We start from the raw sequence: 21,990 nt of genomic DNA on the forward strand, positions 1-21,990 counted from the left end.
GTCAGATCTTGGACACAATAGTTGTAAAAACAGGTCTAGAACTAATTCTAGTCTGCTGCAAAGGTAGTGGTATGTATGTAAAAGGTATGTGGTAGTACCTTTTATATAGGCATGGCTAAACCTAACATTAAATGTGAGGAAGCAGCAGGCAAAAAGCTGTTGGATCTCTTAATCTTAGCTGATGTATAATCTTTCTGAAAGCAGTAAGACATCCATTTCATTTTATTTCCAATAGCATTGGCTTTGCAGAGTTCCTGACAGCCTTTCTTGTGCCACTGGTACTTTATGTCTAACTGGCTGTGCTACCTAATTATTGGCTCATCATACCAAACATGATGCTGCTCCCACTCTGTGTAGAGCAGCTTTTACTTTTTTTAAAATAAACACACCAGTTGCTACATTCTATTCATAGTTAACTGGAGAAATAATGAATGTGGATACCATGTGTATGATCATATGGCTTGATGCCCTTACGCTCTGGTTATTCCTCAGATTGGGGCTTATAGATGATGGAAGCTGTAGTCTAACATACCAGGAGAATACCTAGTTAGGGAAAAGTGAAATCCCAAGAAAATAAAGTAGAGAGGCTTAGTCCCAGATAACGGTACTTTTGAGTGAGAGGACAGAAACGACAGGCTGTTCTTGCTGAGTGACAAGAGGACAATAGGAGCCACGAGACATCTGTGGGGTAGTTGGAAGGCAGGGATAGTTAGATCAGTGCAATGTAGGTCTCTTGCTGCTGAATGTCTAGGAGGTCCTGACAGATGCTGAGGATAGAGTACTATATTGGCTCATGTTAGTGCTGGTGGCTGCCTTAGTTCTTCCAAAAGGCTGCTGAAGTTTCTTGCTGCCTTCCTCTTCTCCCTGTGAATAGCAGCTTGGATTAAGCCTCTTGCTATTCTCCATGTCACCTTAGCAGATATTCCCTAGATTATTCACAGTTTACTATTGTTGATAAAGAAATGTTAAATCATTATTATAAGCGATAATATCTGTTACTGGGGAGAACCTATAATAGGTGCTTATTTTGAGAGCAGCCATATGGCAAATGTAATACATAGCCTTGCTCTAAGGCAGAACAAGAGAAAGAATATTCTTAATTATGTTGTGGATCATTTACAAACTATTTTTAAAAAGCTAAGCAAAGTGCCTAAATAAATAACGACCATGACTATGTTTACCAGCAAATAAAAATGTTAAACCCTCATGTTTTTTCTTATCATGAAAATGGCAATCCATATGAAAAGCAACTCCTTTATTATGTACATGAAATAGCACTGGGAAATTGTTTTACAATATATGTTAATCTGTCTGACAACAAAAGGAGCTGTGAGCAAACAAGATTATGCAATTTTTTGGCATATTTAGCCTCATTCTAGTATTTGTTTGCTTTGCCACAGACTTAGAACGTTGCTCAAGACGGAAGAAAAGCAACAACCATGAAATATACTTTTCCATTTGCAGTTTGTTCAAATGAAGCAACGTACCTGATCAGCATTGAAAGGAAACATTCAGGGTGAAAGAAAACACATCGGCTTGCTGCACCCCAAGACAATTCTATTTGTGGTGGGGAGGGGAGAGGGTGCACATGCTGTTCATCACCCAGAAGAGGCAGCCAGGAAAATCCTGGCCATAAGCCAAGAGAATCATACAGCATTTAGTCCATGTGTGCTTTAGATGTGTGCTCCTAATGGAACAACCTGGAGAGTGGGTAAAGGTCCTATTGGAGGTGCGATATATTCCTCTTCTCTCAGCAACCGCAACAGAATGTTCTTTTTATTCTGAGGCCAGTGGTAGATGTGAGTATTCTGAAGCCAGGTAGGTACATGTTCCTGTGGAGAAGGAAAGGTCAAAGGAAAAGGGAAGAATAGGCATGGGAAAGAAGCAATATAAAATCCCCCCTGATTCTTGACAGCAGCTTTTGAGACGTACTAACCATTACAGTTACAGACTTCACATTTGACTCCCCTGCCCTCCTTATATGCCTTTGCCAACAAACTAAGCAATTAGTTAAGCATTGGATTTCTTTTCTGAACTCCAATTTCAGTAATTCCTTGTGGAATCACTTGCATGAAACCTTTTTTTTTCAACACATGCTTATTGCTTCGTACATCGCTCAGTTTTAATATTCTATAAACAAGTCTGCATTCCATGGTTATAATGTTGAGGTACAATAGAGTTATATAGCATCCCTATAGCTCTGATGCCAAAGCTCCAGGAAGATCTTCGCTAATCTACTCTAGATTATGGTGGTAAGTTTACCCACGTTGGCATAAGAGAATTTAGAAAGAGAGAGAGGTTCCTACATTTCCTTGTATGTGATATTACAAGGGGAGCAGAAAAGGCCTGTTGTGTTATTTTCCTAACGTTGATCTAATGTTCTACAGATTCATACATACAACAGCAACTTGTTTGAATGTGATTGTGACTAGGATCACACATCATGCTAAGTTATAACCAACCAAACAAAAGAGGATTCATGTTAGATGTAGTAAAGGAGAGGTCTCAAAGGAAGAGTACAGCGTCTGGAATTGTAGAGATGTCAGAAAAACTAATGCTTGGAATGAGCTGAGGTTGGCAAAGAATGTTAAGAACCCCAAAAAGAGCTCTTATAAATGTTCAAAGTAAAACAATCAGTATATCAGCTTCTCAGGAAGACAACAAAAGTAAGTAACAACGACAACAACAAAACTCCCATTTTGGCTAAGCTTTTTTTTTTTTTTTTTTTTTTTTACTAATAAGAGGGTTATAAGAGGGTATGTGTTTCACCAAGCAGTTGTGAAGAACAAGATCAAGGAGCAGGATTAAAGCTTTAGACTGATGAAATACAAATTTCCTATACTTTAAATCTCCATGGTCAGGTGAATGTCATCCTAGGGTACTGAAAGATTTGCTGATGGTCTGATAGAATCTTTATGAAATTTCAAGAAATCTGAGATAATGGGTGAAGTACCAAATGACTAGAGAAGGAAAAATATTTGAAAATAATGCTGAAATTACAAAAGTCAACATGGATTTGTCAAGATCAAGTCTTTCAGATTAATATGATCTTGACAAATCCATGTTGACTTTTGCAGTTTCCACATAGGGCAACTTTCTTGATAAATGATAGGAATGCTGTACTAAATCTTGATTTCACTAAAATATCTGACAGTTATCCTGTGATGTTCTAATTAGTGAAATAGTTAAATATGGGGTGGATGGCATAACAAGTAAAAATATGGATGGCTTGAAAAGCATTTTGAAAGACTGCTTCAACTTTTCGTCAACAAAGTCAGGTAGTAATTTTGTTCTGGGCCCTATACTCTTCAATAGTTTTATTACTTAGAAGAGGAGGTACAGATGATATAAAATGTGGTTGGATTCCTAATACCATAGAAGACAAAAATAAATTTCAAAATTATCTTGATAGATTAGGTTAGAAAAATGTACAATTTAGATTTCATCACCACAAGTATAGTTTCCAAAACTTATGAACTAATAGTTTACTTCGCTGCACATTGGTCAGAACCTACCAGTTCTGGGCATCACACTTTAAGAAGTCTGAGAAACTAGAAGGGATTCAAAAAAGACCAATGAGGTGCCCAGAAGACTACAAATGTAATCTGATAGAGATTAACAGTTTTTGAGAAGACAAAAGTGCTGGGAGGATAAGATAGAACTTGAAGTACCACTTGAAATATCCAGATGTCACAAAAAAGAAAGTCAAGACCTCTTCATTAACACCTCAGCGAGCAGGACAAGTAATAATTTAAAATTATAAGAATGCAAGAGTAGTTCAACAGAGGAATTAAATACCTAGAGTGCTGGTAGTTTCTGCATCACCAGAAGTGTTCAAGGAGAGGCTGGATAGCCAAATGTCAGCAATGCTTTAATTTGGATTACTTCCAATTCTATAATTCTACAAAACTATATTCTGGCCTACACAGTGTGGGAACCTAGTTAGTGTGTAAGAATCTTTGCATGTTCTGCAGAACAGAGTTTGGGTACAGATTGAGAGGAGGCTTTCAGATGAAGAAAGGAGGTTGTACCCAACAGAAATCATGGAAAATATAAACCCAAGCTTAGTTCATTCTTTATCACACAAAACAATGAGACTAAACAGAATTTATCTCTTACCAGATGGTGTTCTTCAAGTTGAACAAGAAAGATTTAAACATGTAAAAATGAATGGGCAATTCAAGTGATTTAGTTCTTTTTGGGTTATTCCTGTCCTACTTTATCTCTAGATAAAATAGTAAATTATGATACTAAAAAAAATAAAATCCCTTTTTATTTCAGGAAATTAGTGCTAACAGACACTTCAGAATTAAGAATGTTTTTGTCCATTAGTAAGCTTGATATAAATTATATTTCTGCCTTAAAGAGTACCGTGAAACATTTCTCTAAATCGTTACATCAAATGCCAAAAGGATTTTTATTTAACATTCCCAAATAGTTTTAAAAATGTATTATATCTAGTTTAAATTTTCATCAAACCCCAAAATGGAATTATTCAGTCCATTATCATATTACCTTTTTTGCATTTGGAAACAGCACAGGAATGAATCTGAAGTTCATGCTTCCTTGCTGTATAAATTCAATTTGCATCTAAAAAAATACAAAATAAGTAAAATTAGCCAACATTAATTTCAGACTTATGCATTCTGATTTCTAATGATTTATGCAAAAATGCCTTCAGATATAAACAGACCCATGGCCCCACACTACCACAGTCAGAAAGATTTGTGTCTTTTCCTGGATTATGAATTGCGCAGAAATCAGAATGGCAAACACAGGTGGTGATCCAGTGCTAGACACAACATAGAAATGTCCTGATCCAGTTAACATTACCTTCTGTTTTAGATGTTTGGAAGTAGGGAAGCCTGGGTGTTAGTCTCCCTTTATCAGTGAGCAGCAGAGAAGCACGAGCAGATACATGTGCTATACTATGAGGGCGGCCTGTTGGTGTATATTTTTGATGAAAGACCCTTTTCTTGTATTTTTACACCTGTTTAATGCCACAGCAGATTATGCAACAAAGATGTGTTTGTGTTTTCAAAAGAAATAAAAATAATATGTATATATGTTTTACCATGACATTTTCATGTTACTGTTGGACACGTGAAAGCAGAATTGTATTTGAGTTCTCAAAGCTTTTCAGCTACATTTGAGGGCTTACCCACTTACATCTGAATTTCCTTAAGTATCAGACTAGTACTGAAAATGTCAATTGGGGCTTAGTTTAGATATTCTTTTTTTAATATAACTAATCTTTTTTAATATAACTTTATTAAGATTTTAATAAAGGAAGATAAAAACTAACAGAAACTAGTATTTAGAATAAAGAAAAAAGGAAAAAAAGAGAGAGCCAAAAGTGTGGGAAAAAAGAAAGAAAATGTACTGTATAAATTTACCTCTTACTCTATGGTTACAGCATAACTTCCATTTTTTCTATAAGCTATTTTTTTTCTAATCATCAAAACCATATATCATTAGGTCGTTGTTTTCTATTTCATGCAAAAAATTATATTGTGATTAATCTTGACTTAGAGACTGACAGCATCACTGGAACAGCCAGACAACTCCAGCTTTATCTCTGGCTCACATGACACTGATCATGACTTATTGGCAGTCTGATTTAAGCATTCATATCCTGGTCTATGTTTCAAAACAACAGCTAATTGCAAACCACTAGGAAGAGTAAAGGAAATCAGGGCAACACATTAGAACAGTGTTTCTCAACCTTGGCAGCTTGAAGAGGTGTGGACTTCAACTCCCAAAATTCCCCAGCCAGCCTGGGAGTTGAAGTCCACGCCCCAGAATTCTGGGAGTTGAAGTCCACACCTCTTCAAGCTGCCAAGGTTGAGAAACACTGCATTAGAATGTTGGCAGCAGTTTAATCACTACAGCAAGGGCTGGGCCCTCCTAGGGATCCTTAGTGAGGAAACACTAAGTTCTGTCAAAAGCAATGGAACAGGATCAAGATGTATGCGGCATTTGCTGAACTGCATGATTAAAATCTGTCGGAAGAGACTCACTGGCACTGCTAGTAAGGGCCAAGCAGCTTTTCTTCCCTTCTCTGCCACCGAGGAAAGCTTATCTTTGCCTGTCTAAAACCCCTCTTTCCTCCAGCTGCACTTGTGAGTCTGCTCTCACTCTGTGATTAACCTGTCCTGTTGGAAGCTTTCTAGACAGGCATAATGCAGTACTTATTTCCCAGCTGAAAGCAGGCAGCTTTGTTCCAGTTTATTCAATCTGATCAGAGGAAACCCTAGAGAGAATCCTCAAACGTGTTGTCAAGCTGAGTCTCTGTGGCAATGGAGAAGCCATAGAGAGACAAAGATCAAACGCACCGAGAAAGAGAACACAGTAGCTCAGGAGGATACGAAAGTATAGCGAGAGAAATTCCACAAAATATAATCCTGTTTGTATTTTTCACAGTCTGCCATCAGTGGGCTCCAGGGTATGTGTGTGTTTGCAGCAGTTCAGTGTGTGAAAGTGCAGGCATGAGGTATATCATAGTGATCTGTAGCAAGCCACAAGGATTTCAGGATGCAAATGTCATTCATTACCTTCTTCCCTTGCTCCCACTGGGTGCCCACAGTTCACATGGCAGAGATTTGAACAGGATATGAAAGGATTTAAACAGGCATAAAGTCAACTGCGTTTACAGCACGTGGAGTTGCTGAGCCCTCCAAAGCAATGCAGAAAGCAAAGTTTTAAATATAAACAAAGCAGGGCTTAACCACAGCATCAACCAAGGACAAAGCACAGAGAGCAACTGCTTGGCAGAAGAAGAAGCTGGAGACTTCTTTTTGAAATGGCAAGCACGTGTCCTCACTTACCATCCTGTGGATGTACTTAGTATGTAAACCATGTTCATCCTTGTCCAGCTGGGATTCAGCCCCTTCAACATCCTGTTTGTATTTTGGACTGATTGCTATGATTATCATTACTGTCTTCTGTCAGGAAGAGAAACACTTTTATGAAATCATAAAATGCAGTGCATTTGGGCAAAAGCAGCTGGGAAACCTGCCAGCTGGATTTTTACGTGATCTGATGTTCTCTGGAAGCATAAGACAAGCCAGCTCCTTTTGGCAATGAAACTGTACAGTATACGCTGGAATTCCTCATACCAGATTTCCTGGATCTCCCAAGAAGTACAGTTTTAATTTAAAAGGGAGAGAAAATATATTTCAGCATTGGCCATGTTGAATCACAAAGCTCACCAAAACAGCCTATTGCATATAATTATGCACACTGTACAAAACATACAGACACACACACACAAGAATGCATATTTATAACTTTGATTCCCAGAGTTTGGAATGGCTAAGAAGCTATGGAAGAAATTAAGCACCTCTTATTTTCAAGAGAAGCCGCAAGGTTTAAAATTTATTTTTAAGAGTTAGAAGGTTTAAAAACAAACTTGTTTGTTTCAAGCCATAATCACAAAGATTCTCCTTCCAGAAATACTAGATTCATACACTGTGCTAATTCACACTTTGGCTTTTAAAAAATATATATTTAGTGTCCTATCTGAAACCAGAAGGAGCACTAACATTTACAGCAGACTGGACAACCTTTTCTGTTTGGTAGAGCATGCTTTATTTTATTATCCTTTTTAGTGGCTGAGGGACAGAGGTAACGAAGCAGCAATATAATGAGGGATGAAGCCAGAATTATCAGCTTTTCTTTGGATGGGTGTATTTTTTACTTTTGTAGGTGCATGAAGCCTATTGGGAGTGTAACATGTCTATTTCGTTCAGTTTATCACTAAATGCTGGCAGGAAATTGATTTGGGGGATTTGCCACTCACTTCGGGTTGCATACTGTTAGCCATCTAAAAGGCTTTGGAAACTGCATTTGGCCCACAGTTCTTGATTTCCTCATCTAGTCTTATATGAGTACTAAGCCAGTATATGTGAACTTATCTGTCCAGCATATGGTTTCTGGCAGCCGATAGATTTCTTCTGGGAAGCATGAACGTTTGTTGAAGGAAGACCCATTCAACCTCAACAATTTATTAAAGTGAACAGAGCTCTGAATAGGCTTGATCACTTTTAGATACACAGCCTAGGTTCCCATAGTGCATTAAGCAAAAGTTTAATCTTAGTTTACCAAATAAACCACAAGTGCCTGGGTTCACACAACATACTAAGTCAAAAGCAAAATATGCCAGGTTATGGGGTAGTTCAATATGTAAACCAAGTCGTGTGTGCAGTTCGCTGCTGCTCATATGTCCCTTTGGATCTAATCCAAAATATATAGTATAGCTAATTGATGTGCTTGATGTATGTTTATACACGCGCACACACACGCACACACACATACAAAACTTGTACATTCCTGTAGATAACATGGACAAGATGGATAGCTCATTTCTCAAGAAAGATCCTTCAAAATGCTCAGCAAAGGAATGTGACTGATAGAAAGAGAGCCAAGCTTTCTTCTCTCGATTGCTCCCATTTTAAATTAGACCAAAATGGAAGGGAAAAAGGAGAGGGGAGGGGAGACAAGGACAGGAAAAACATCAATAATTAAGCCACATGGGGAGGGGAGAATAGGTTTCTATTTTAGTTCATAGTGTCTTAGGAAGCAGCCTTAAGTATTACCTGTGAACAACTGGTGCAGGAAAATGTACAATATTTACATTTTATCTTTACTTACATCACTCAGGTAGCGTTCCATCCACTTGATAATATCAATTCCTCGAATGGTGTCCTCAAATATGTCAATCTGTTAAAAAGTGAAAATATTAATATGATTTATTTAGCTGTCTAGGAGACTACTTTTCCCCTAAATTCAACATTAGTGTCCTTTCGAAATGGTTCGATTTAAAAAGCTTTTAATACAAATGTGTCTGTACCAACAATACTGTCCATTCAACAACAACAAAAAAACCACTACTACATTTAGTACAGCTTGGTAAATTTCTGCAGATCATACCACAGTGGAGAAATTGGTTAAATTAACAGTGCATCCTGAAAAAATTACTCACTTGTGTGATAAGGCCTTGCCCACTTTGCACCAGCATCATCCCAACGGAGACCTCATCTGCCCCAAAGGTTATACTCGCCTGCCATAAGCCATGGTTTACAAACCACAGTGATTGGGTTTACACAACATGCTTTGCCAAAACCATACACCTCATGCTAATATGTTGCACACCGTTTTGACTCAACCAGGATCTTTAGGAGCCTCAGGAAATGGCCCTCTTTTGTTTATGGAGTGAAAAGGAAGCTCTTGTCAGGCTAGGCCAAACTTCTTGCGTGCACAATTGCAAAATGCCAGGCCAACCTCTGCCATTGCATATGACGAATTGGTATCTACCATTTCAGAATGTATTTTACTCAGTCTTGGAAGAAAATGTTTATGAAGTTACTGTCAAGGAAGAATAAACTGTAAAGGTTAATTCTCATCATGAAAGTCAGCCTGTACCCGCTGACCTTGGAGTCAACTCCCCATAAGGTTCTGCTGGCTAAGCCTTTTCGAAATAGCTTATCATTCTAAAACATCATTTCCACCAATGCATTCACTTTAAGTTCACATTTACATATATTACTTAAATGAACTCTCTGTCTCTTTTCAACAATATTCATTATGAAATATATAATATTTAGCAATGCAGGCAGGCACATTAAAAAGAATACCACTTTGAATTTAGAGTTGTCCTTTTTCACACATTCTCACTTTTTCTCTTTGCAATGATTCAGGCTTCCAGAATAGAGTACTTACCGCAGTCTGAAATCCATTTACAAATAAAAAGTTCACAAATTTCATGACCTCTACAGCTGTGTCCACAGAATAGGTTATAAAGACTTTACCTAGGAGAAGTATAATTATGAATAATCAAAACAGGCATGCTTTGAAATAAAACAGTTCTGAATTCCATCACAAGAAGCAGGATTTTGCTTAATGTTAATTATTCATATATTAGAACAAACTGGCTTACTGGTCTTGCAACCCTGCCAGGAATCTTCAGATCTCCAGGTATATTTAATTTATTTATATTTCATTTTCAACATTCTGAGATCAACTTATAAAGCAGAAGCCATTCCAAGGTGGCTTATAAGGATAAAGTAAAATCAAAGGTTTTTTTGTTTTTTAAAAAAGCGTTTTTTGCTCCTCACACAGAAGCCTGAAAGTGCAAATGCAGTAATAAAGCAATACATTAAAACAATATGAAATTATTATATTTTCATTAAAAGAAGAGGGAAAGGAAAAGAAAGCCAAAACTAGATCATTTTTCCAACCTTCATACAAGGAAGGCCTGGGGAAGATATAGGTCCTAAAAAGTGTATTCATAGACACTTCATAAATGGCGGGGGGGAAGCATTCTACAGTGAACGTGCTCTTGCAGAGAAGGCCTCCCACGAGTAGCTACAAGATGAAATGCTGCGGTTCTTAGCCCAGCGGACTCACACTTCCCCATTCAAGACTGGTGCGCAATCTGGGAGGAAGCAGCTGTGGATAAGAGGCCCTTTGCACAGGTGCATCTAGTGTACCAGTTTCACCCTATCCTGGACCAGGAAGCCTTCCAGACAGTCACTAATGCCTTAGCTACCTCACAGATGTGTTCTACATAGGGCTGACCTTAAAGACGATTTGGAAGCTACAGCTGGTCTAGAGTGCAGTGGTGCAGACAGTGATGGGCAGACTGCATTGTGCCAATGTGACCCTACTGCTCTATGAGCTTTACTGTACTAGTTACCCTTTGGCTTCTGGGTGCCATTCAAGGTGCTGGTTATCACCTGAAAAGCCCTTCATGGCATAGGCCCTGGTTATGTGACAGACCACCTGCCTCCAGTTGTTTCTGCCCAGCCAGTGAGATTGGGCAAGCTGGGCACACTTCAGGTCCCATTGATTAAACAATGTCATCCAGCAGGATCCAGGAAGTGTGCCTTCTCTGTCATGGTGCCTGTCTCGTGGAATAATATTCCCCCAGGGATCCAAATGTCTCCCACACTGATGATGTTCAGGAAGCTATTAAAACCTGGCTGTTCTCCCAGGTCTTGGGGCAGGTTGATGGTTGACCCCTGTTGCATGAGGGGTTTGTTTATATGTTTATCTTCTGGCTGCTTATGATTTGGTTTTTTTTTTTTTTTTACTGTTCTTGCTTTTTAACTGTAAGCTGCCCAGAGTCATCAAGAGTCAGATGCCCCTAAATTATATATATGTATGTATAAATAAATAACTGCAAGATGACATGCTGCAGTTCTCAACAAGGACCTTTGGATTGTAGTCATCAGGAAGGTGTGTAATAGTGAAGAATATCCCAAAAATTCTGGCCCAATTGTTTAGAGCAATGGAAGTCAAAACCAAACCTTGAACCAGGGTTGTTTGCTAACTGGAAGCCACTGGAACTGCTTCAACAGAGGTGTCTTGTGTCTCTGATCAAGTCCCCAACTCAGAAATATAATCACTGCTTTCTATACCAGCTGCAGTTTCAGGATCATTCAGAGATCACTATAGTAATATAAATGTGAACAACTATAGCTAAATGTTGCTATCCAAGAAAGGGCATAGTTGATATACCAATCAAGAAGCCACAAAGGTAACTTAGACATCAAGTGACAGTGATGACTCTAGGAACATCCCTACACGACAAACTTGTTTTTTCTGAGGAAGCGCAATCTCATTTAGAACAATCTCATTTAGCTGGCTGTAGTATCAATTATCCAATAATCTGCTTCCCAGATTCATGACCTGACACTCAGTTAGGGATGGGCAAATCAGTCCACCGCAAGTGTCTTCTGGTGAAGTTTCTGCATTTATCTCAATGTGTGTTTTTGCAGAGTAAAAATTTATAAATATATTTTCTCCAAAAACGAGAACCACAAATCAGGTAAAGTTCTATCAAAATTTGCAAAGAATGCACGTCTCATTTATGCCAAGTGCTTTGAAACCCATGCCATTTTGAACCCACGCATGGCAGTGATAACATTAATCCATCAAACGTAAATGAAATATTGGCCAATAATCTCAGCAGATCCAAGGCATTATGCACATGTGTGCTGTATACTACATTACAGGAAACATTGTTAAAGCTGTCCCTTTAATACTCTTCTGATAACCAGTGATTCTGCTAGTATTAGCCTGAAACTTACAAGATACCAATAGAGGCGAATATGTGTAGCTCAGGGTCCCCAAGGACTTACAAGATAAATTAAGGGGTAGAGCAAGTGAAGCATCAGAGCTTGTCACTGACCAGTACAGCCCGCCTCTTAAGGAGGTGCTCATTTTCTTGCCAGCAAGTTTCCATACTTGCTTTGCAAATTTGATCAAAATTTGGTGACTGTTCGGTGTACTGAATGAATCTGCCAACTAGATGTTCCCTCTCTATCCAGGAAGAAGCTGTACTTGGACCTCTGTTTACAGGAGAAGCAGCAGCAAGAAATATTCCTCAAATATACTTTTTTCCTTCAGCTTTTCAAAATTTTGTATTTGTGTTTTTAATTCTGTTCTGTATCTTTGGGTGATTTTCGTTTCATTTTGCAAACACAAAGAGCCGCCCAGAGCCATGTGTTGAATAGGCCAGCCATATAAATCAGTAAGATAAAATCAAATAGGAATGTCATTCAAGCTTTATCCTAATGTAGCCCTAGAAATTCCTCAATCAGTAGAAAAGGTCAACAATGCAAAAATGGTATATGATGCACGTTAGGGAGCTGATGATCCTTACTTCTTTTCCAGCATAGGATTATATACAGAATTAAAAAACAAAAAACAGCAGAAGCTTACGTAGTTCTTCAGGCAAATTGCTGGTCCTCAGCGTCCCCCTGGCTGCAGAATTATTCAGCGGTCTTGGGACAGCACCAGGGGTGGACATGCTGCCAGACGGAGCCATGGAATCAAGAGGAACTCTAAGTATGCCTTCCTGGGCACCATATATTTTGTATGGTGAGTTATTGTCAAGCATCTGCTTCTGGAACTGGTCACTGAGAAGACAAAAATCATCTGTAAATTCTGAAAATGTTTAAATCTGATGATTCTGAATATACATTCAGAGGCCTTTCTTAAAAATAAAGTCATAAAGATGACAGAAGTTAAATGATCTGTGTTGCAGAGAAAGCTGGGAGAAACTGCAGAATTCTAAGCCAGGGAAGATTTAGGACTCCCACCCACAGGCTTCTTTTGTTCTAAAAGGCAAAAAAATGAATTAAACTTTCTCCTATTTGTTGAAACAGAACTGGAGCAGACTTGATTTAAACAAGTCTGCCATCTTTTGCAGTTGGGGCCTGACAGAACGGAAGATTTTCAGTGACAGTGCAATCCTACTTGCAGAAGTCCTAATTAGCTTTGCTGGCTGGGGAATTCTGGGAGTTGAAGTCCACCCATCTTAAACTTGCCAAGGTTGAGAAACAGTGGTATAGAGGGAAAGGACTGAAGAACTCATATCAATCCTTCATGAAAGTAAACTTTCTATATGCACACAGTCTCACAAGCTCTTGTAAAGACCATCAGGATTTTAAAAGAGGTCTGCCACTGGCACTTTCACTGTTTTGATTTCAATTATTTCTTTTGTTCTGTTTAATATCTTAAAAATTAAGACAAATCCTGAAGCATTTGACAGGAATCTGAGGTATCCTCTCCCTGTGGCATAAAAGCACAGTTCTGTGATTTCAATCAGTCTTGAAATCAGAATGACTGTAGTTGCCCATCCTTTGTGAATAGGGAATTGTAAATCAAAGGGGGATGTCAGAGTAAAAGCTCCAATATGGTTTGGAGCCTGAAATGCATGTATTTTATTCACTAACTGCACTGCATGACCTCATTCATTTCTAATAGAAGCAATAGCATATGTGGGCATGCAAACATACACCCTTACTATGCGAGATAAAAAGATTACGTTGAAGGACAAGGTGTGCTCACAGTCTATTTCCAGGTTGAGTAACCTGCAGGTCTCAGTGGTCACATGGCCCTCAAACTAATTTCATGGGAGATGACAAGAAGGTGGGTGCAATCCTTCAGTGCTGCAAACTCCACCCACTTTCAACTCCAAATCCTCCCATGCTCTGGTTGTTGTGCCTGGTTGACTTATCTCATGTGTTGGTGACTCTTCATTGGTCTAGTTACTAGACTGAAGTTAGCTCTGGGTGAGTAATCTGACAAGGTAGGATAAGAGAAGCACTACATCAAGGAAGCCTGGGAAGCTAACAAGATGAACAAGGAGAAAGGCATGAAATTACTGAACCTGGAAGAGAAGCAAAGTGCATAGGAATTGTTTCATTTCTCTGCCAGAAGTCAGAGGCCTGTGAGAAGCATCAGAGATTCATACCAACAAGGCAATTCAGCCTGGGAAGACCACTCATTTTGCCTCAGTGAAATTATTTGGGAGACTTTAAATCACTTTAGGCCGTATATACATTTCTTAGATGACCTCACAGCAGGAAATTACTGTACTGTACTCTTGAGATGAGAAGAGAAGCTTACAGAAAGAAAAGAAAAGATTTGCAGTTTCACACAGAACATACAGATGATATACTAAGATCATTTCTCCACTAATGACTCTTCAAGAGTCATCCAACTGGTCATCCAACTGGTGTTGTGTTAAAATAACAATAATGACAGTCTTTAAATCCCATCAATGATGGCCAAGTGATGCTGTAAGTCACTAGCAGTGAAATGGCATAACCCACTTTACTTAGTTATTGTCAATGAATTTGTGATTTTGCCCATTCCAGTGCACTCTTTTACTCAAAGTCAGTGGCTTAAATAAATTTAAGCTTGTCTGAATCTGAAGCAGCCATTTTTGGTTAGAGTTCACTGGCATTTGAAACAAATAATGACTAAGTTAGTCATTAGTTTGAAATTCTGATTCATGCGAACCAGAAATGGAATCTATTTCTATATATTTAGCCATAGATGAGCCATCAGCCTTGGTTATAGGACCAGGTGAGATGGCAATATATGTGTTGGCATTATCCAGGCAGAGGTTAGCATACTGTCCATACACATATGATGATACAATTGTCATCATTAGCTTTGCCTGCAAAAAATGAAATAAGCTCCAAGCTTGGAAAATACTTACTGAATTTTTTAGAAAAGAATTAGAAGTTAAAATGCAAAATAGACTTATTTGTTTAAGCTTAAAATAGTTTATTATCACTGGCACTCTTAATGCTTTTGCTGATTAGACTGATTTTGAATATTTTTTATAATTAGGTTATTGTTTAGGGATGAGAAGAGGATGAAGAGGGCTTTTTCTGTAATATTAGAGAAGGTGTTAAGTTACTGTTAATGCATATACTTGTTTGGAGGGAAGGGGAAGTCATCTTCCTTCCTTCCTTCCTTCCTTCCTTCCTTCCTTCCTTCCTTCCTTCCTTCCTTCCTTCCTTCCTTCCTTCCTTCCTTCCTTCCTTCCTTTCCTTCCTTCCTGTACGTCTTTTAGTTTTGTATTAGCACGTGTGTATATATATATATATATATATATAAACTTTAATAAAATATTATGAAAAAGAAAGAAGAAAATACTTACTGAAATCTCTGAAGTCCTTCAGAAGAGCTTTCTCCCTGGGGCAGCCTTTCTTCATTACACTTGGGGCCGTGTGGACTAGAATAATGTGGGATTATTTGCTGAGCAGGACGGATGACTCTTACACAAGGTCCAGGAAGAGGAAGCTGCACTTGAGGTGAATGTGCAAAATGTTGATAGGGTGTTTGCCCATCTAAGCATAAGAGAAAATAAAAGACTGCTGCATAAATGAGACACCTTTCCATAACAGGTAATAGGTGGTATAATGGCGTGATCAAACTGGATGCATACACTGCACCAAGCCATGGTTTTATTGATTCACATTTTACTGAATAAACCCCATGAACAACACAGTAATCTACATCAAAGAACTCACTAAGGCTGTGCATGCTTCAAAAACAATTTGGAAGAAGTGCTTTGGATTCCTTTGCTATTCATTAAATTCCTTTTCTATTCATTAAACTGTGCATGGCATTAAATATAGTAACATTACACATTAAGATTTTTTCTTAATTGTAGCTTATCAAATAATCTACCATTGGCTGGAATTACCTAATTAAGGCTGCAGTAGTGAGTTCATACAATATAGTAAACCAAACCAAATAAACTATAACATTACAGTTTAATATGACATGAACCCAGTCAACAGGACAACCATTTTACAAAAATACAGCTATTAGCAAATGCCTGTATGGCAAGGGAAGCCCCTTTTATGTCTAATGAACTTACATGGATTTTGGCAGTACATATTACGAGTGTAGTATCTTGGATGCCGCTGAGCATGTGGTGAAATATAAGGATGCGGCATTTGTGGAAATAAAGGGGATGACTGAGAGTCCATCTGTGGATATTCTCTGGACATCAGAGGCTTTGGAAGGTCTTGCAGGTTAAAAACAGAAGTAAAGGACAAGGGAGGCTCAGGTTGTCCAATGCCCAGAGGATCCTGAGGCTGAGAATCATATCCTGCATCTTCTGTCCTTAGGTCTATTGGCACCCTATTATCCTGCTGCCAATTTGGCGTTACCTTTTCCTGACTTTCACCAAGTGAATGCTGGGATGTTTCAGATGAATCTCTTTGCAAATTACTAGAACTGTGCCCAATGTCAGGAGAATCAGCTGATGGGTGAGACCTCAACAGCTGGTTTGTTTTGTCTTGAGGCAAATGATTAAATCCCGAGCGGTCTGTTGAGTTGCTGGATGGGCCAGGAAATCTCTCTCTTCTAGAATCATAGGTTTCTTGTAGAAGACTGTGGCCATATGTTTCTAATATGCTGTTATTATAACTGACATGATCAAGGTGCTTATAGAATCCTAGCTGCCCAACCATCTGATGAGATGTTTGAGATGGATAAGATCCCATGGGCATTGACTTATTTATAATTTCTGCAGAAGGGTTCAAAACTTCTTTCAGTGAATGTTCTGGAAATGGAGACCAGTCAGTAGTCTCATCTACTTCAACCGGTATACTTCGACCCATTGTAGCACCTAAAATGGAGAAAAATATACAGTATAAAATAGTTTTCTGATTTGCTTTGCATAAAAGTACTCCATATCTAATTCAATCTTCCCCAGTTTGGATGCCCTCCAGATGTACCCCCAGCAATAGGCTGAGAAATCTGAGAAATAGAGGCAACGCATCTGGGAGATAAGGTTGCGATTGACTGAATGTATTATATAATTTAGGAATTTATGGGAATATTTTAAGGACATGCTTGACTTGGCAAATACCTGCCTAGATGCCCGAAAGAAGAATTTGGACTGTCACAGTCAGCTTTGCTTTCCACCCAATCCTTAGGACCTAGCCAATCAACGGAGGGAGCTGAGTCAGCAAAACCTTCCCCAATGGTTCTAGGGTTTGAAATTTTCTAATGGATTTGATATATTTCATGTGATTCAAATTAGACAACCACGATACAATTTATTTGCAGTGGTTCAGTCTGAATAATGGTGATAAAAGAACACTAACCTTGTAGGGACATCATTTCAATATTCTGTAGGAAATCTGTGGAAAGAGGTACCAAGGACAAATGGTAGCTAAGGGGGAAAAAGAGACAAAAAGATCACAACAAAAGCAAGCAACTTTTATGATCATCATTCAAAGACAGAGTAAAAAAGAAAAATATTTCTTCCACAGTAAGATGCTCATTTCTCATTTCCATTCATTAAAATGGCCGAGGAAAGAGATAGGCGATCCCATTTAAGCAAGGCTTGCTTTACTCTTTATTGTTTTTTATTAATTGTATCATGCTCTGAGATCTACTGACATAGGTTGAGTGATAAATATTTAAATAAACAAGTAGTAACACATTTTGAACCCGTTTTCTTCAGTCTAGAATTCCTGAGATGTTTGGGAACCGTAACCCTCAAATTCACAGCCTGCTCATCTTCAGTCAACAGGATGGTCTCTGAATTTAAGCCAAGGAGACATAAAAAAATTATACTCTATTAGCTGCGTGGTTCTTTCAGTAGGCCTGGATTGTGATTCTGTAACTAAGTTCATTGTAAGGTATGGCTACAATACTCATCACTATTTAAATTGCCAACTTCAGGCAGACACATGCATTTTTCTATCAGAATCAGTAAGCCGCTACAGTACCATAAAAATCAGTGAGATATCCACTTTGAGGTGCCATGGAAGCTTCTAATTTCAATCTTCTGAATATGAAAAAAAGCAGCTGCATGATGCCCGATTTACAATGGATTGTCATGCAGGTGGATGAGGGGTCTACTCTATTTTTGCACTGTAGCACTAGACCAACTAGTTCTTTTCCCCCATTCACCTACACCACACACAAGCTGCCATTAGTCAGGGAAGGAAAACCTCTAGGCTTAAGATCCTAATAAATGGAGTGTTGGTTTCTCCATTCTGACCTGTGCAGCTCTGTGGTCCAAAAATCAATGCATTTCATTTGAGGAAGCACATGTTCTTCATGGTTAATTTTCTTGCCAAGTTTGTAAGAATAACAATGAGTTCCAGTAGAGCTGACTTGAAGTATTTCTTCAAATCTTGCTCACTCTTCAGTTGCATAAAGAGAAAAATTCAATAATGAACTGAAACAAATCCAATTTAATTTTTTAACTTTTTTTCAGAGGAAAAACTGTTGAGAATGGTTCTAAGATAGCAAGAGTTCTATAGATTTTAATATCAGTCACTTCCCCGGTTTTAGAAATAAAGACTTAAAATGTATTTGTCTCTGCAGGATAAAGATTCACCCCTCAGTGAAACTTCATAAAATAAGCCAAATATCCCGAGTCTCTAAAGTAACAGGCTAAATCTCATCCTGTCCCAAACAGCTGCAGCATTTAAAAAAATATAAAGAAAGAAAAAAAGCATATGTCTTCTTATTGCATTGCCCACTTTCTCATTTCTACTCTTTCAGTCATCTTACAATTCTTCAACTCCTACAAAATTAAACAAAAATGAAGAATGCAATAGATATTATTTGTTTATTGAGTCCATAGATACCTAGTTCTGAAATATAATAAAAAATGTTGGAGTTACATTTATGTATATTGTAAAACCTGCCACATCTGAGCAAGGAAGCAATATTATTCTCTATCATTTAAAAGCCCTTTTGTTTTAATTTCACTTTTCCTTTCCTTGTCTAGAATGACACAGTTCAAGAGTCTTTCTGCAGATAATCCTGAAGGCCTTCAGTAAACTGAGGGGCAGAAATTTCACCCTCTTGCAAGCAAAAAGGCCCCGCTGTTGAGGCGTTCCTGTGAATCCTGCATCTGGCCTGTCAGCATGGCTGAAGGCAGAGGAAACTCCAGGCATGGGGGAGCTGTTTCCGTTTGGCTCAAATACCAGCACACAGCAGCAGTGTACACATTTAAATGATTGCTGGATAATGAATCCAATCAGGCTGTCAAGTGGGAAAGGGGAGAGGAGTCAAATAAGATAATTTGTTTGGGTAATTTGCCCTGAATGAGTCCATATTAAGTTCTAATTCACATCCAATCATGGTCAGGATTTTGGAAGGAGGAGGAGGAGGAGGAGGAAGAAGAAAGAAGAAGAAGAAGAAATAATACAGATTCCCTTGTGCTCCAACTGTCTGTGCGTTTCTTAAGACAATTCTAAGCTCATTGAAATCTCTGTACTTTCCCTTTTAAAGGCATGTGTCAGCCTACAAAATCTCCAAAGAACAAGCCTGACAAAACTCCCTCTGCTTTTGATTATATCTTTTCTGACAGTAAAGGAGAAGAATGTGGAGTAACACATGGCAAGCTAGGTAGATTCCAGCTTCAAAGGCCACGCCGTTAACTAAGAGGCAAGTCCACGGTTAGGAAATGGGGAGGGGGCAGACCACAGGACCAGCCTGAATGTGCAACAGAATACACGCGAGAGAGAAATGCAATTTGATCTACAGGCTTTTTCAGCAAAAGCGTTCTTCCTAAATTAGGGTATAAAAAGAGACCCACAGGCCAAAATGAGACTCCCTTCTATCTAATTCTAATTTCAGCTACTGTACTGTCAATTTGGGATTTTTCACAGAAATAGCTGACAGCCCTAAGCATTAAGCAGTGGAATACAGAATTGCCCTGAAGTTGTGCCAAACAGCCTCAGACTGATGAAAGAAGGTGCTGAGAGCTGGAAAATCCACACCAGGGCACCACCACTAAGAAGGTCCTGCTCCTGATACCCATCTAATAGGGAAAGACCACTGGGGACTTACTTTTTACTTAATACCCCGAGGCTTAACTTCCTTTTTAATTTTAAGTGGTAAAAGAATTTATGACTAGAAAACCTTGTGCACATCACTAAAACATGCAATCTATTATTTTGTTTTCCAGTCATGTGGTTTTTAGTTGTGTTTTTAATATGTGTATTGGACTTATTGTATGAGTTCAGAGTCTTCTTGGAGCTGGGTGGCCGTAACAAATCCAACAAATCAATCAATCAATCCTAAACGTGATATATTTACGTTGTCAAAATGTCACCAACCTCTCAAGGAGATATGGTTGCAAGTTCATTTTTGAGTAATATTTTGGCAACAAATCAGAGAAAAAAACATAATCTACACTAGGTGTATACTTAGGAGGATATTTCATACATAAAGACACCTTTACCTTTAAGCAGAGCATATTTATCCTCCTGTAAGATGTAAGAGAAGCGGGCTGGGGACAGATCCTTTTGGACAAAATCTACCCGGGGGCCACCGGCTTGAGGGCAGTAATCAGTCAAGCATCTAAAACTCCCAGCCCAGGACGTGGAGTCTACGTCAACTAAACCCCGTTGCAGCTGGGCCTCCTAGCCGCCTTTCGGACCACGACACAGATTGATCGGCAACCGAATCACAGCGCCCGCATTTCCAGAGTGCCATTCCGGCCTGAGATAAGCGCAGAGACCAAGGTGTCCCTCTCAACCATTTTGCTGCGGGAGTAAATCAGCAATCAAAAAGGGAGCCAGGCCCCAGCCGAGAAAAGAAGAGCAGCAGAGAAAAAGTGGGCCAACAGTACCGCCAAACAGGTAAACGAGGGGAATTTTTCACAACTCACCGTAGACCCCAAAGGTGATCAGCAAGGCAGGGCAGACCAGCCTGGCCCCTGGCCTGGACTCTCCTCTTTCCTCTTCTCCCCAAATTGTCCCCCCCGAGTTTTTCTGCTCTGCTCTGCTCTGCTCTGCTCTGCCGTGCTGTGTCAGGTAAGTTGCTGAACAGGCTCAGCACCAGGAAGTAGATCTCTTTATGCAAATCGCGGAAAAACAAGAGTTGGACGCCTCATTTTGAAAAAGCCAGAGGGCTGTCAGGAGAGGAAGTGCGTCTGATAACACCGAAGGAGGTAGCAGTTGACTAGAAAGCGCCTCGGGCGGCGACGTTGTTTTCCTTCGCTCTCAACTGGAGCGGGGAACGAGACGGGGTGAGGGTCCAGGTTCGCTTTGGCGCTTCACACGCGCGCAGCCACAGCTGTCTCCTGTCGTGCACTTTAGGAACAGAACAGGAAAAGTTAAGCAGGTGCTGACTGATCCCTCTTCTGTGCAGTTTTAACGGCCGATATGAGGGTTTTCTGATTAGGATCTGGCAGATGTGAACGCCGGTAATATACATTGATGGGCATTGCTGGCAATGTTGCAGTCTGTCCTCATGAAAAATTGCCATTAAAAACCAGAGGTGCAAAGGTTTGTTGCCCTCTATAACCTATAACTGGATAGGTTACAAGTATCTGGTACAATCTGGCTTCTATATGAAAGCTACCAGCTCTGATTGCAAAAATCTGCAAGGCTAGGAGGGGGCAGCAAAAAGATTCAGAAAACTACACTGCCATCTAGTCGTCATCTGGACGTTTGCAGCCTGGATCTAATAGCCCTATTACTGAATATAATTTTTAAAATGTCTACAACTTAAAATAACACCTCCCCCCGCCCAAAAACAAACGTGACTTGCACTGTTTACAGCAGTATTTTTCAACCTTGGCAACTTTAAGATGTGTGGAATTCTGGGAGTTGGAGTCTAGACATTTTAAAGTTGCCAAGGTTGAAAAACACTGCTTTAAAGGAAGAGGTGTTAATCTTTTGGCAGCCAGGGTGGCAG

The 21,990-nt window shown here is 39.2% G+C and overlaps 1 protein-coding gene across 1 annotated transcript; it reads right to left on the bottom strand.

Annotated features, from left to right (window-relative positions):
- Positions 1 to 1,240: 1,240 nt before the first annotated feature.
- TRAF3IP2 (TRAF3 interacting protein 2) lies at positions 1,241 to 21,247 on the bottom strand. The gene is made up of 10 exons (XM_007426590.4): positions 20,960 to 21,247; positions 17,427 to 17,494; positions 16,190 to 16,945; positions 15,464 to 15,653; positions 12,727 to 12,923; positions 9,721 to 9,809; positions 8,653 to 8,721; positions 6,828 to 6,944; positions 4,516 to 4,590; positions 1,241 to 1,832 (listed from the first exon to the last, which is right to left on the bottom strand). Exons 2-10 carry the CDS (start codon positions 17,440 to 17,442, stop codon positions 1,674 to 1,676), a joined length of 1,668 nt encoding a protein of 555 aa, XP_007426652.1. The 5' UTR covers positions 17,443 to 17,494; positions 20,960 to 21,247; the 3' UTR covers positions 1,241 to 1,673.
- Between the last annotated feature and the right edge of the window lie 743 nt (positions 21,248 to 21,990).

This window comes from Python bivittatus, unplaced genomic scaffold (assembly GCF_059951505.1).
Source record: "Python bivittatus isolate LINGU-HERP-01145 unplaced genomic scaffold, Pbiv_v1 ctg000020_np1212, whole genome shotgun sequence".
Taxonomy (NCBI): domain Eukaryota; kingdom Metazoa; phylum Chordata; class Lepidosauria; order Squamata; family Pythonidae; genus Python; species Python bivittatus.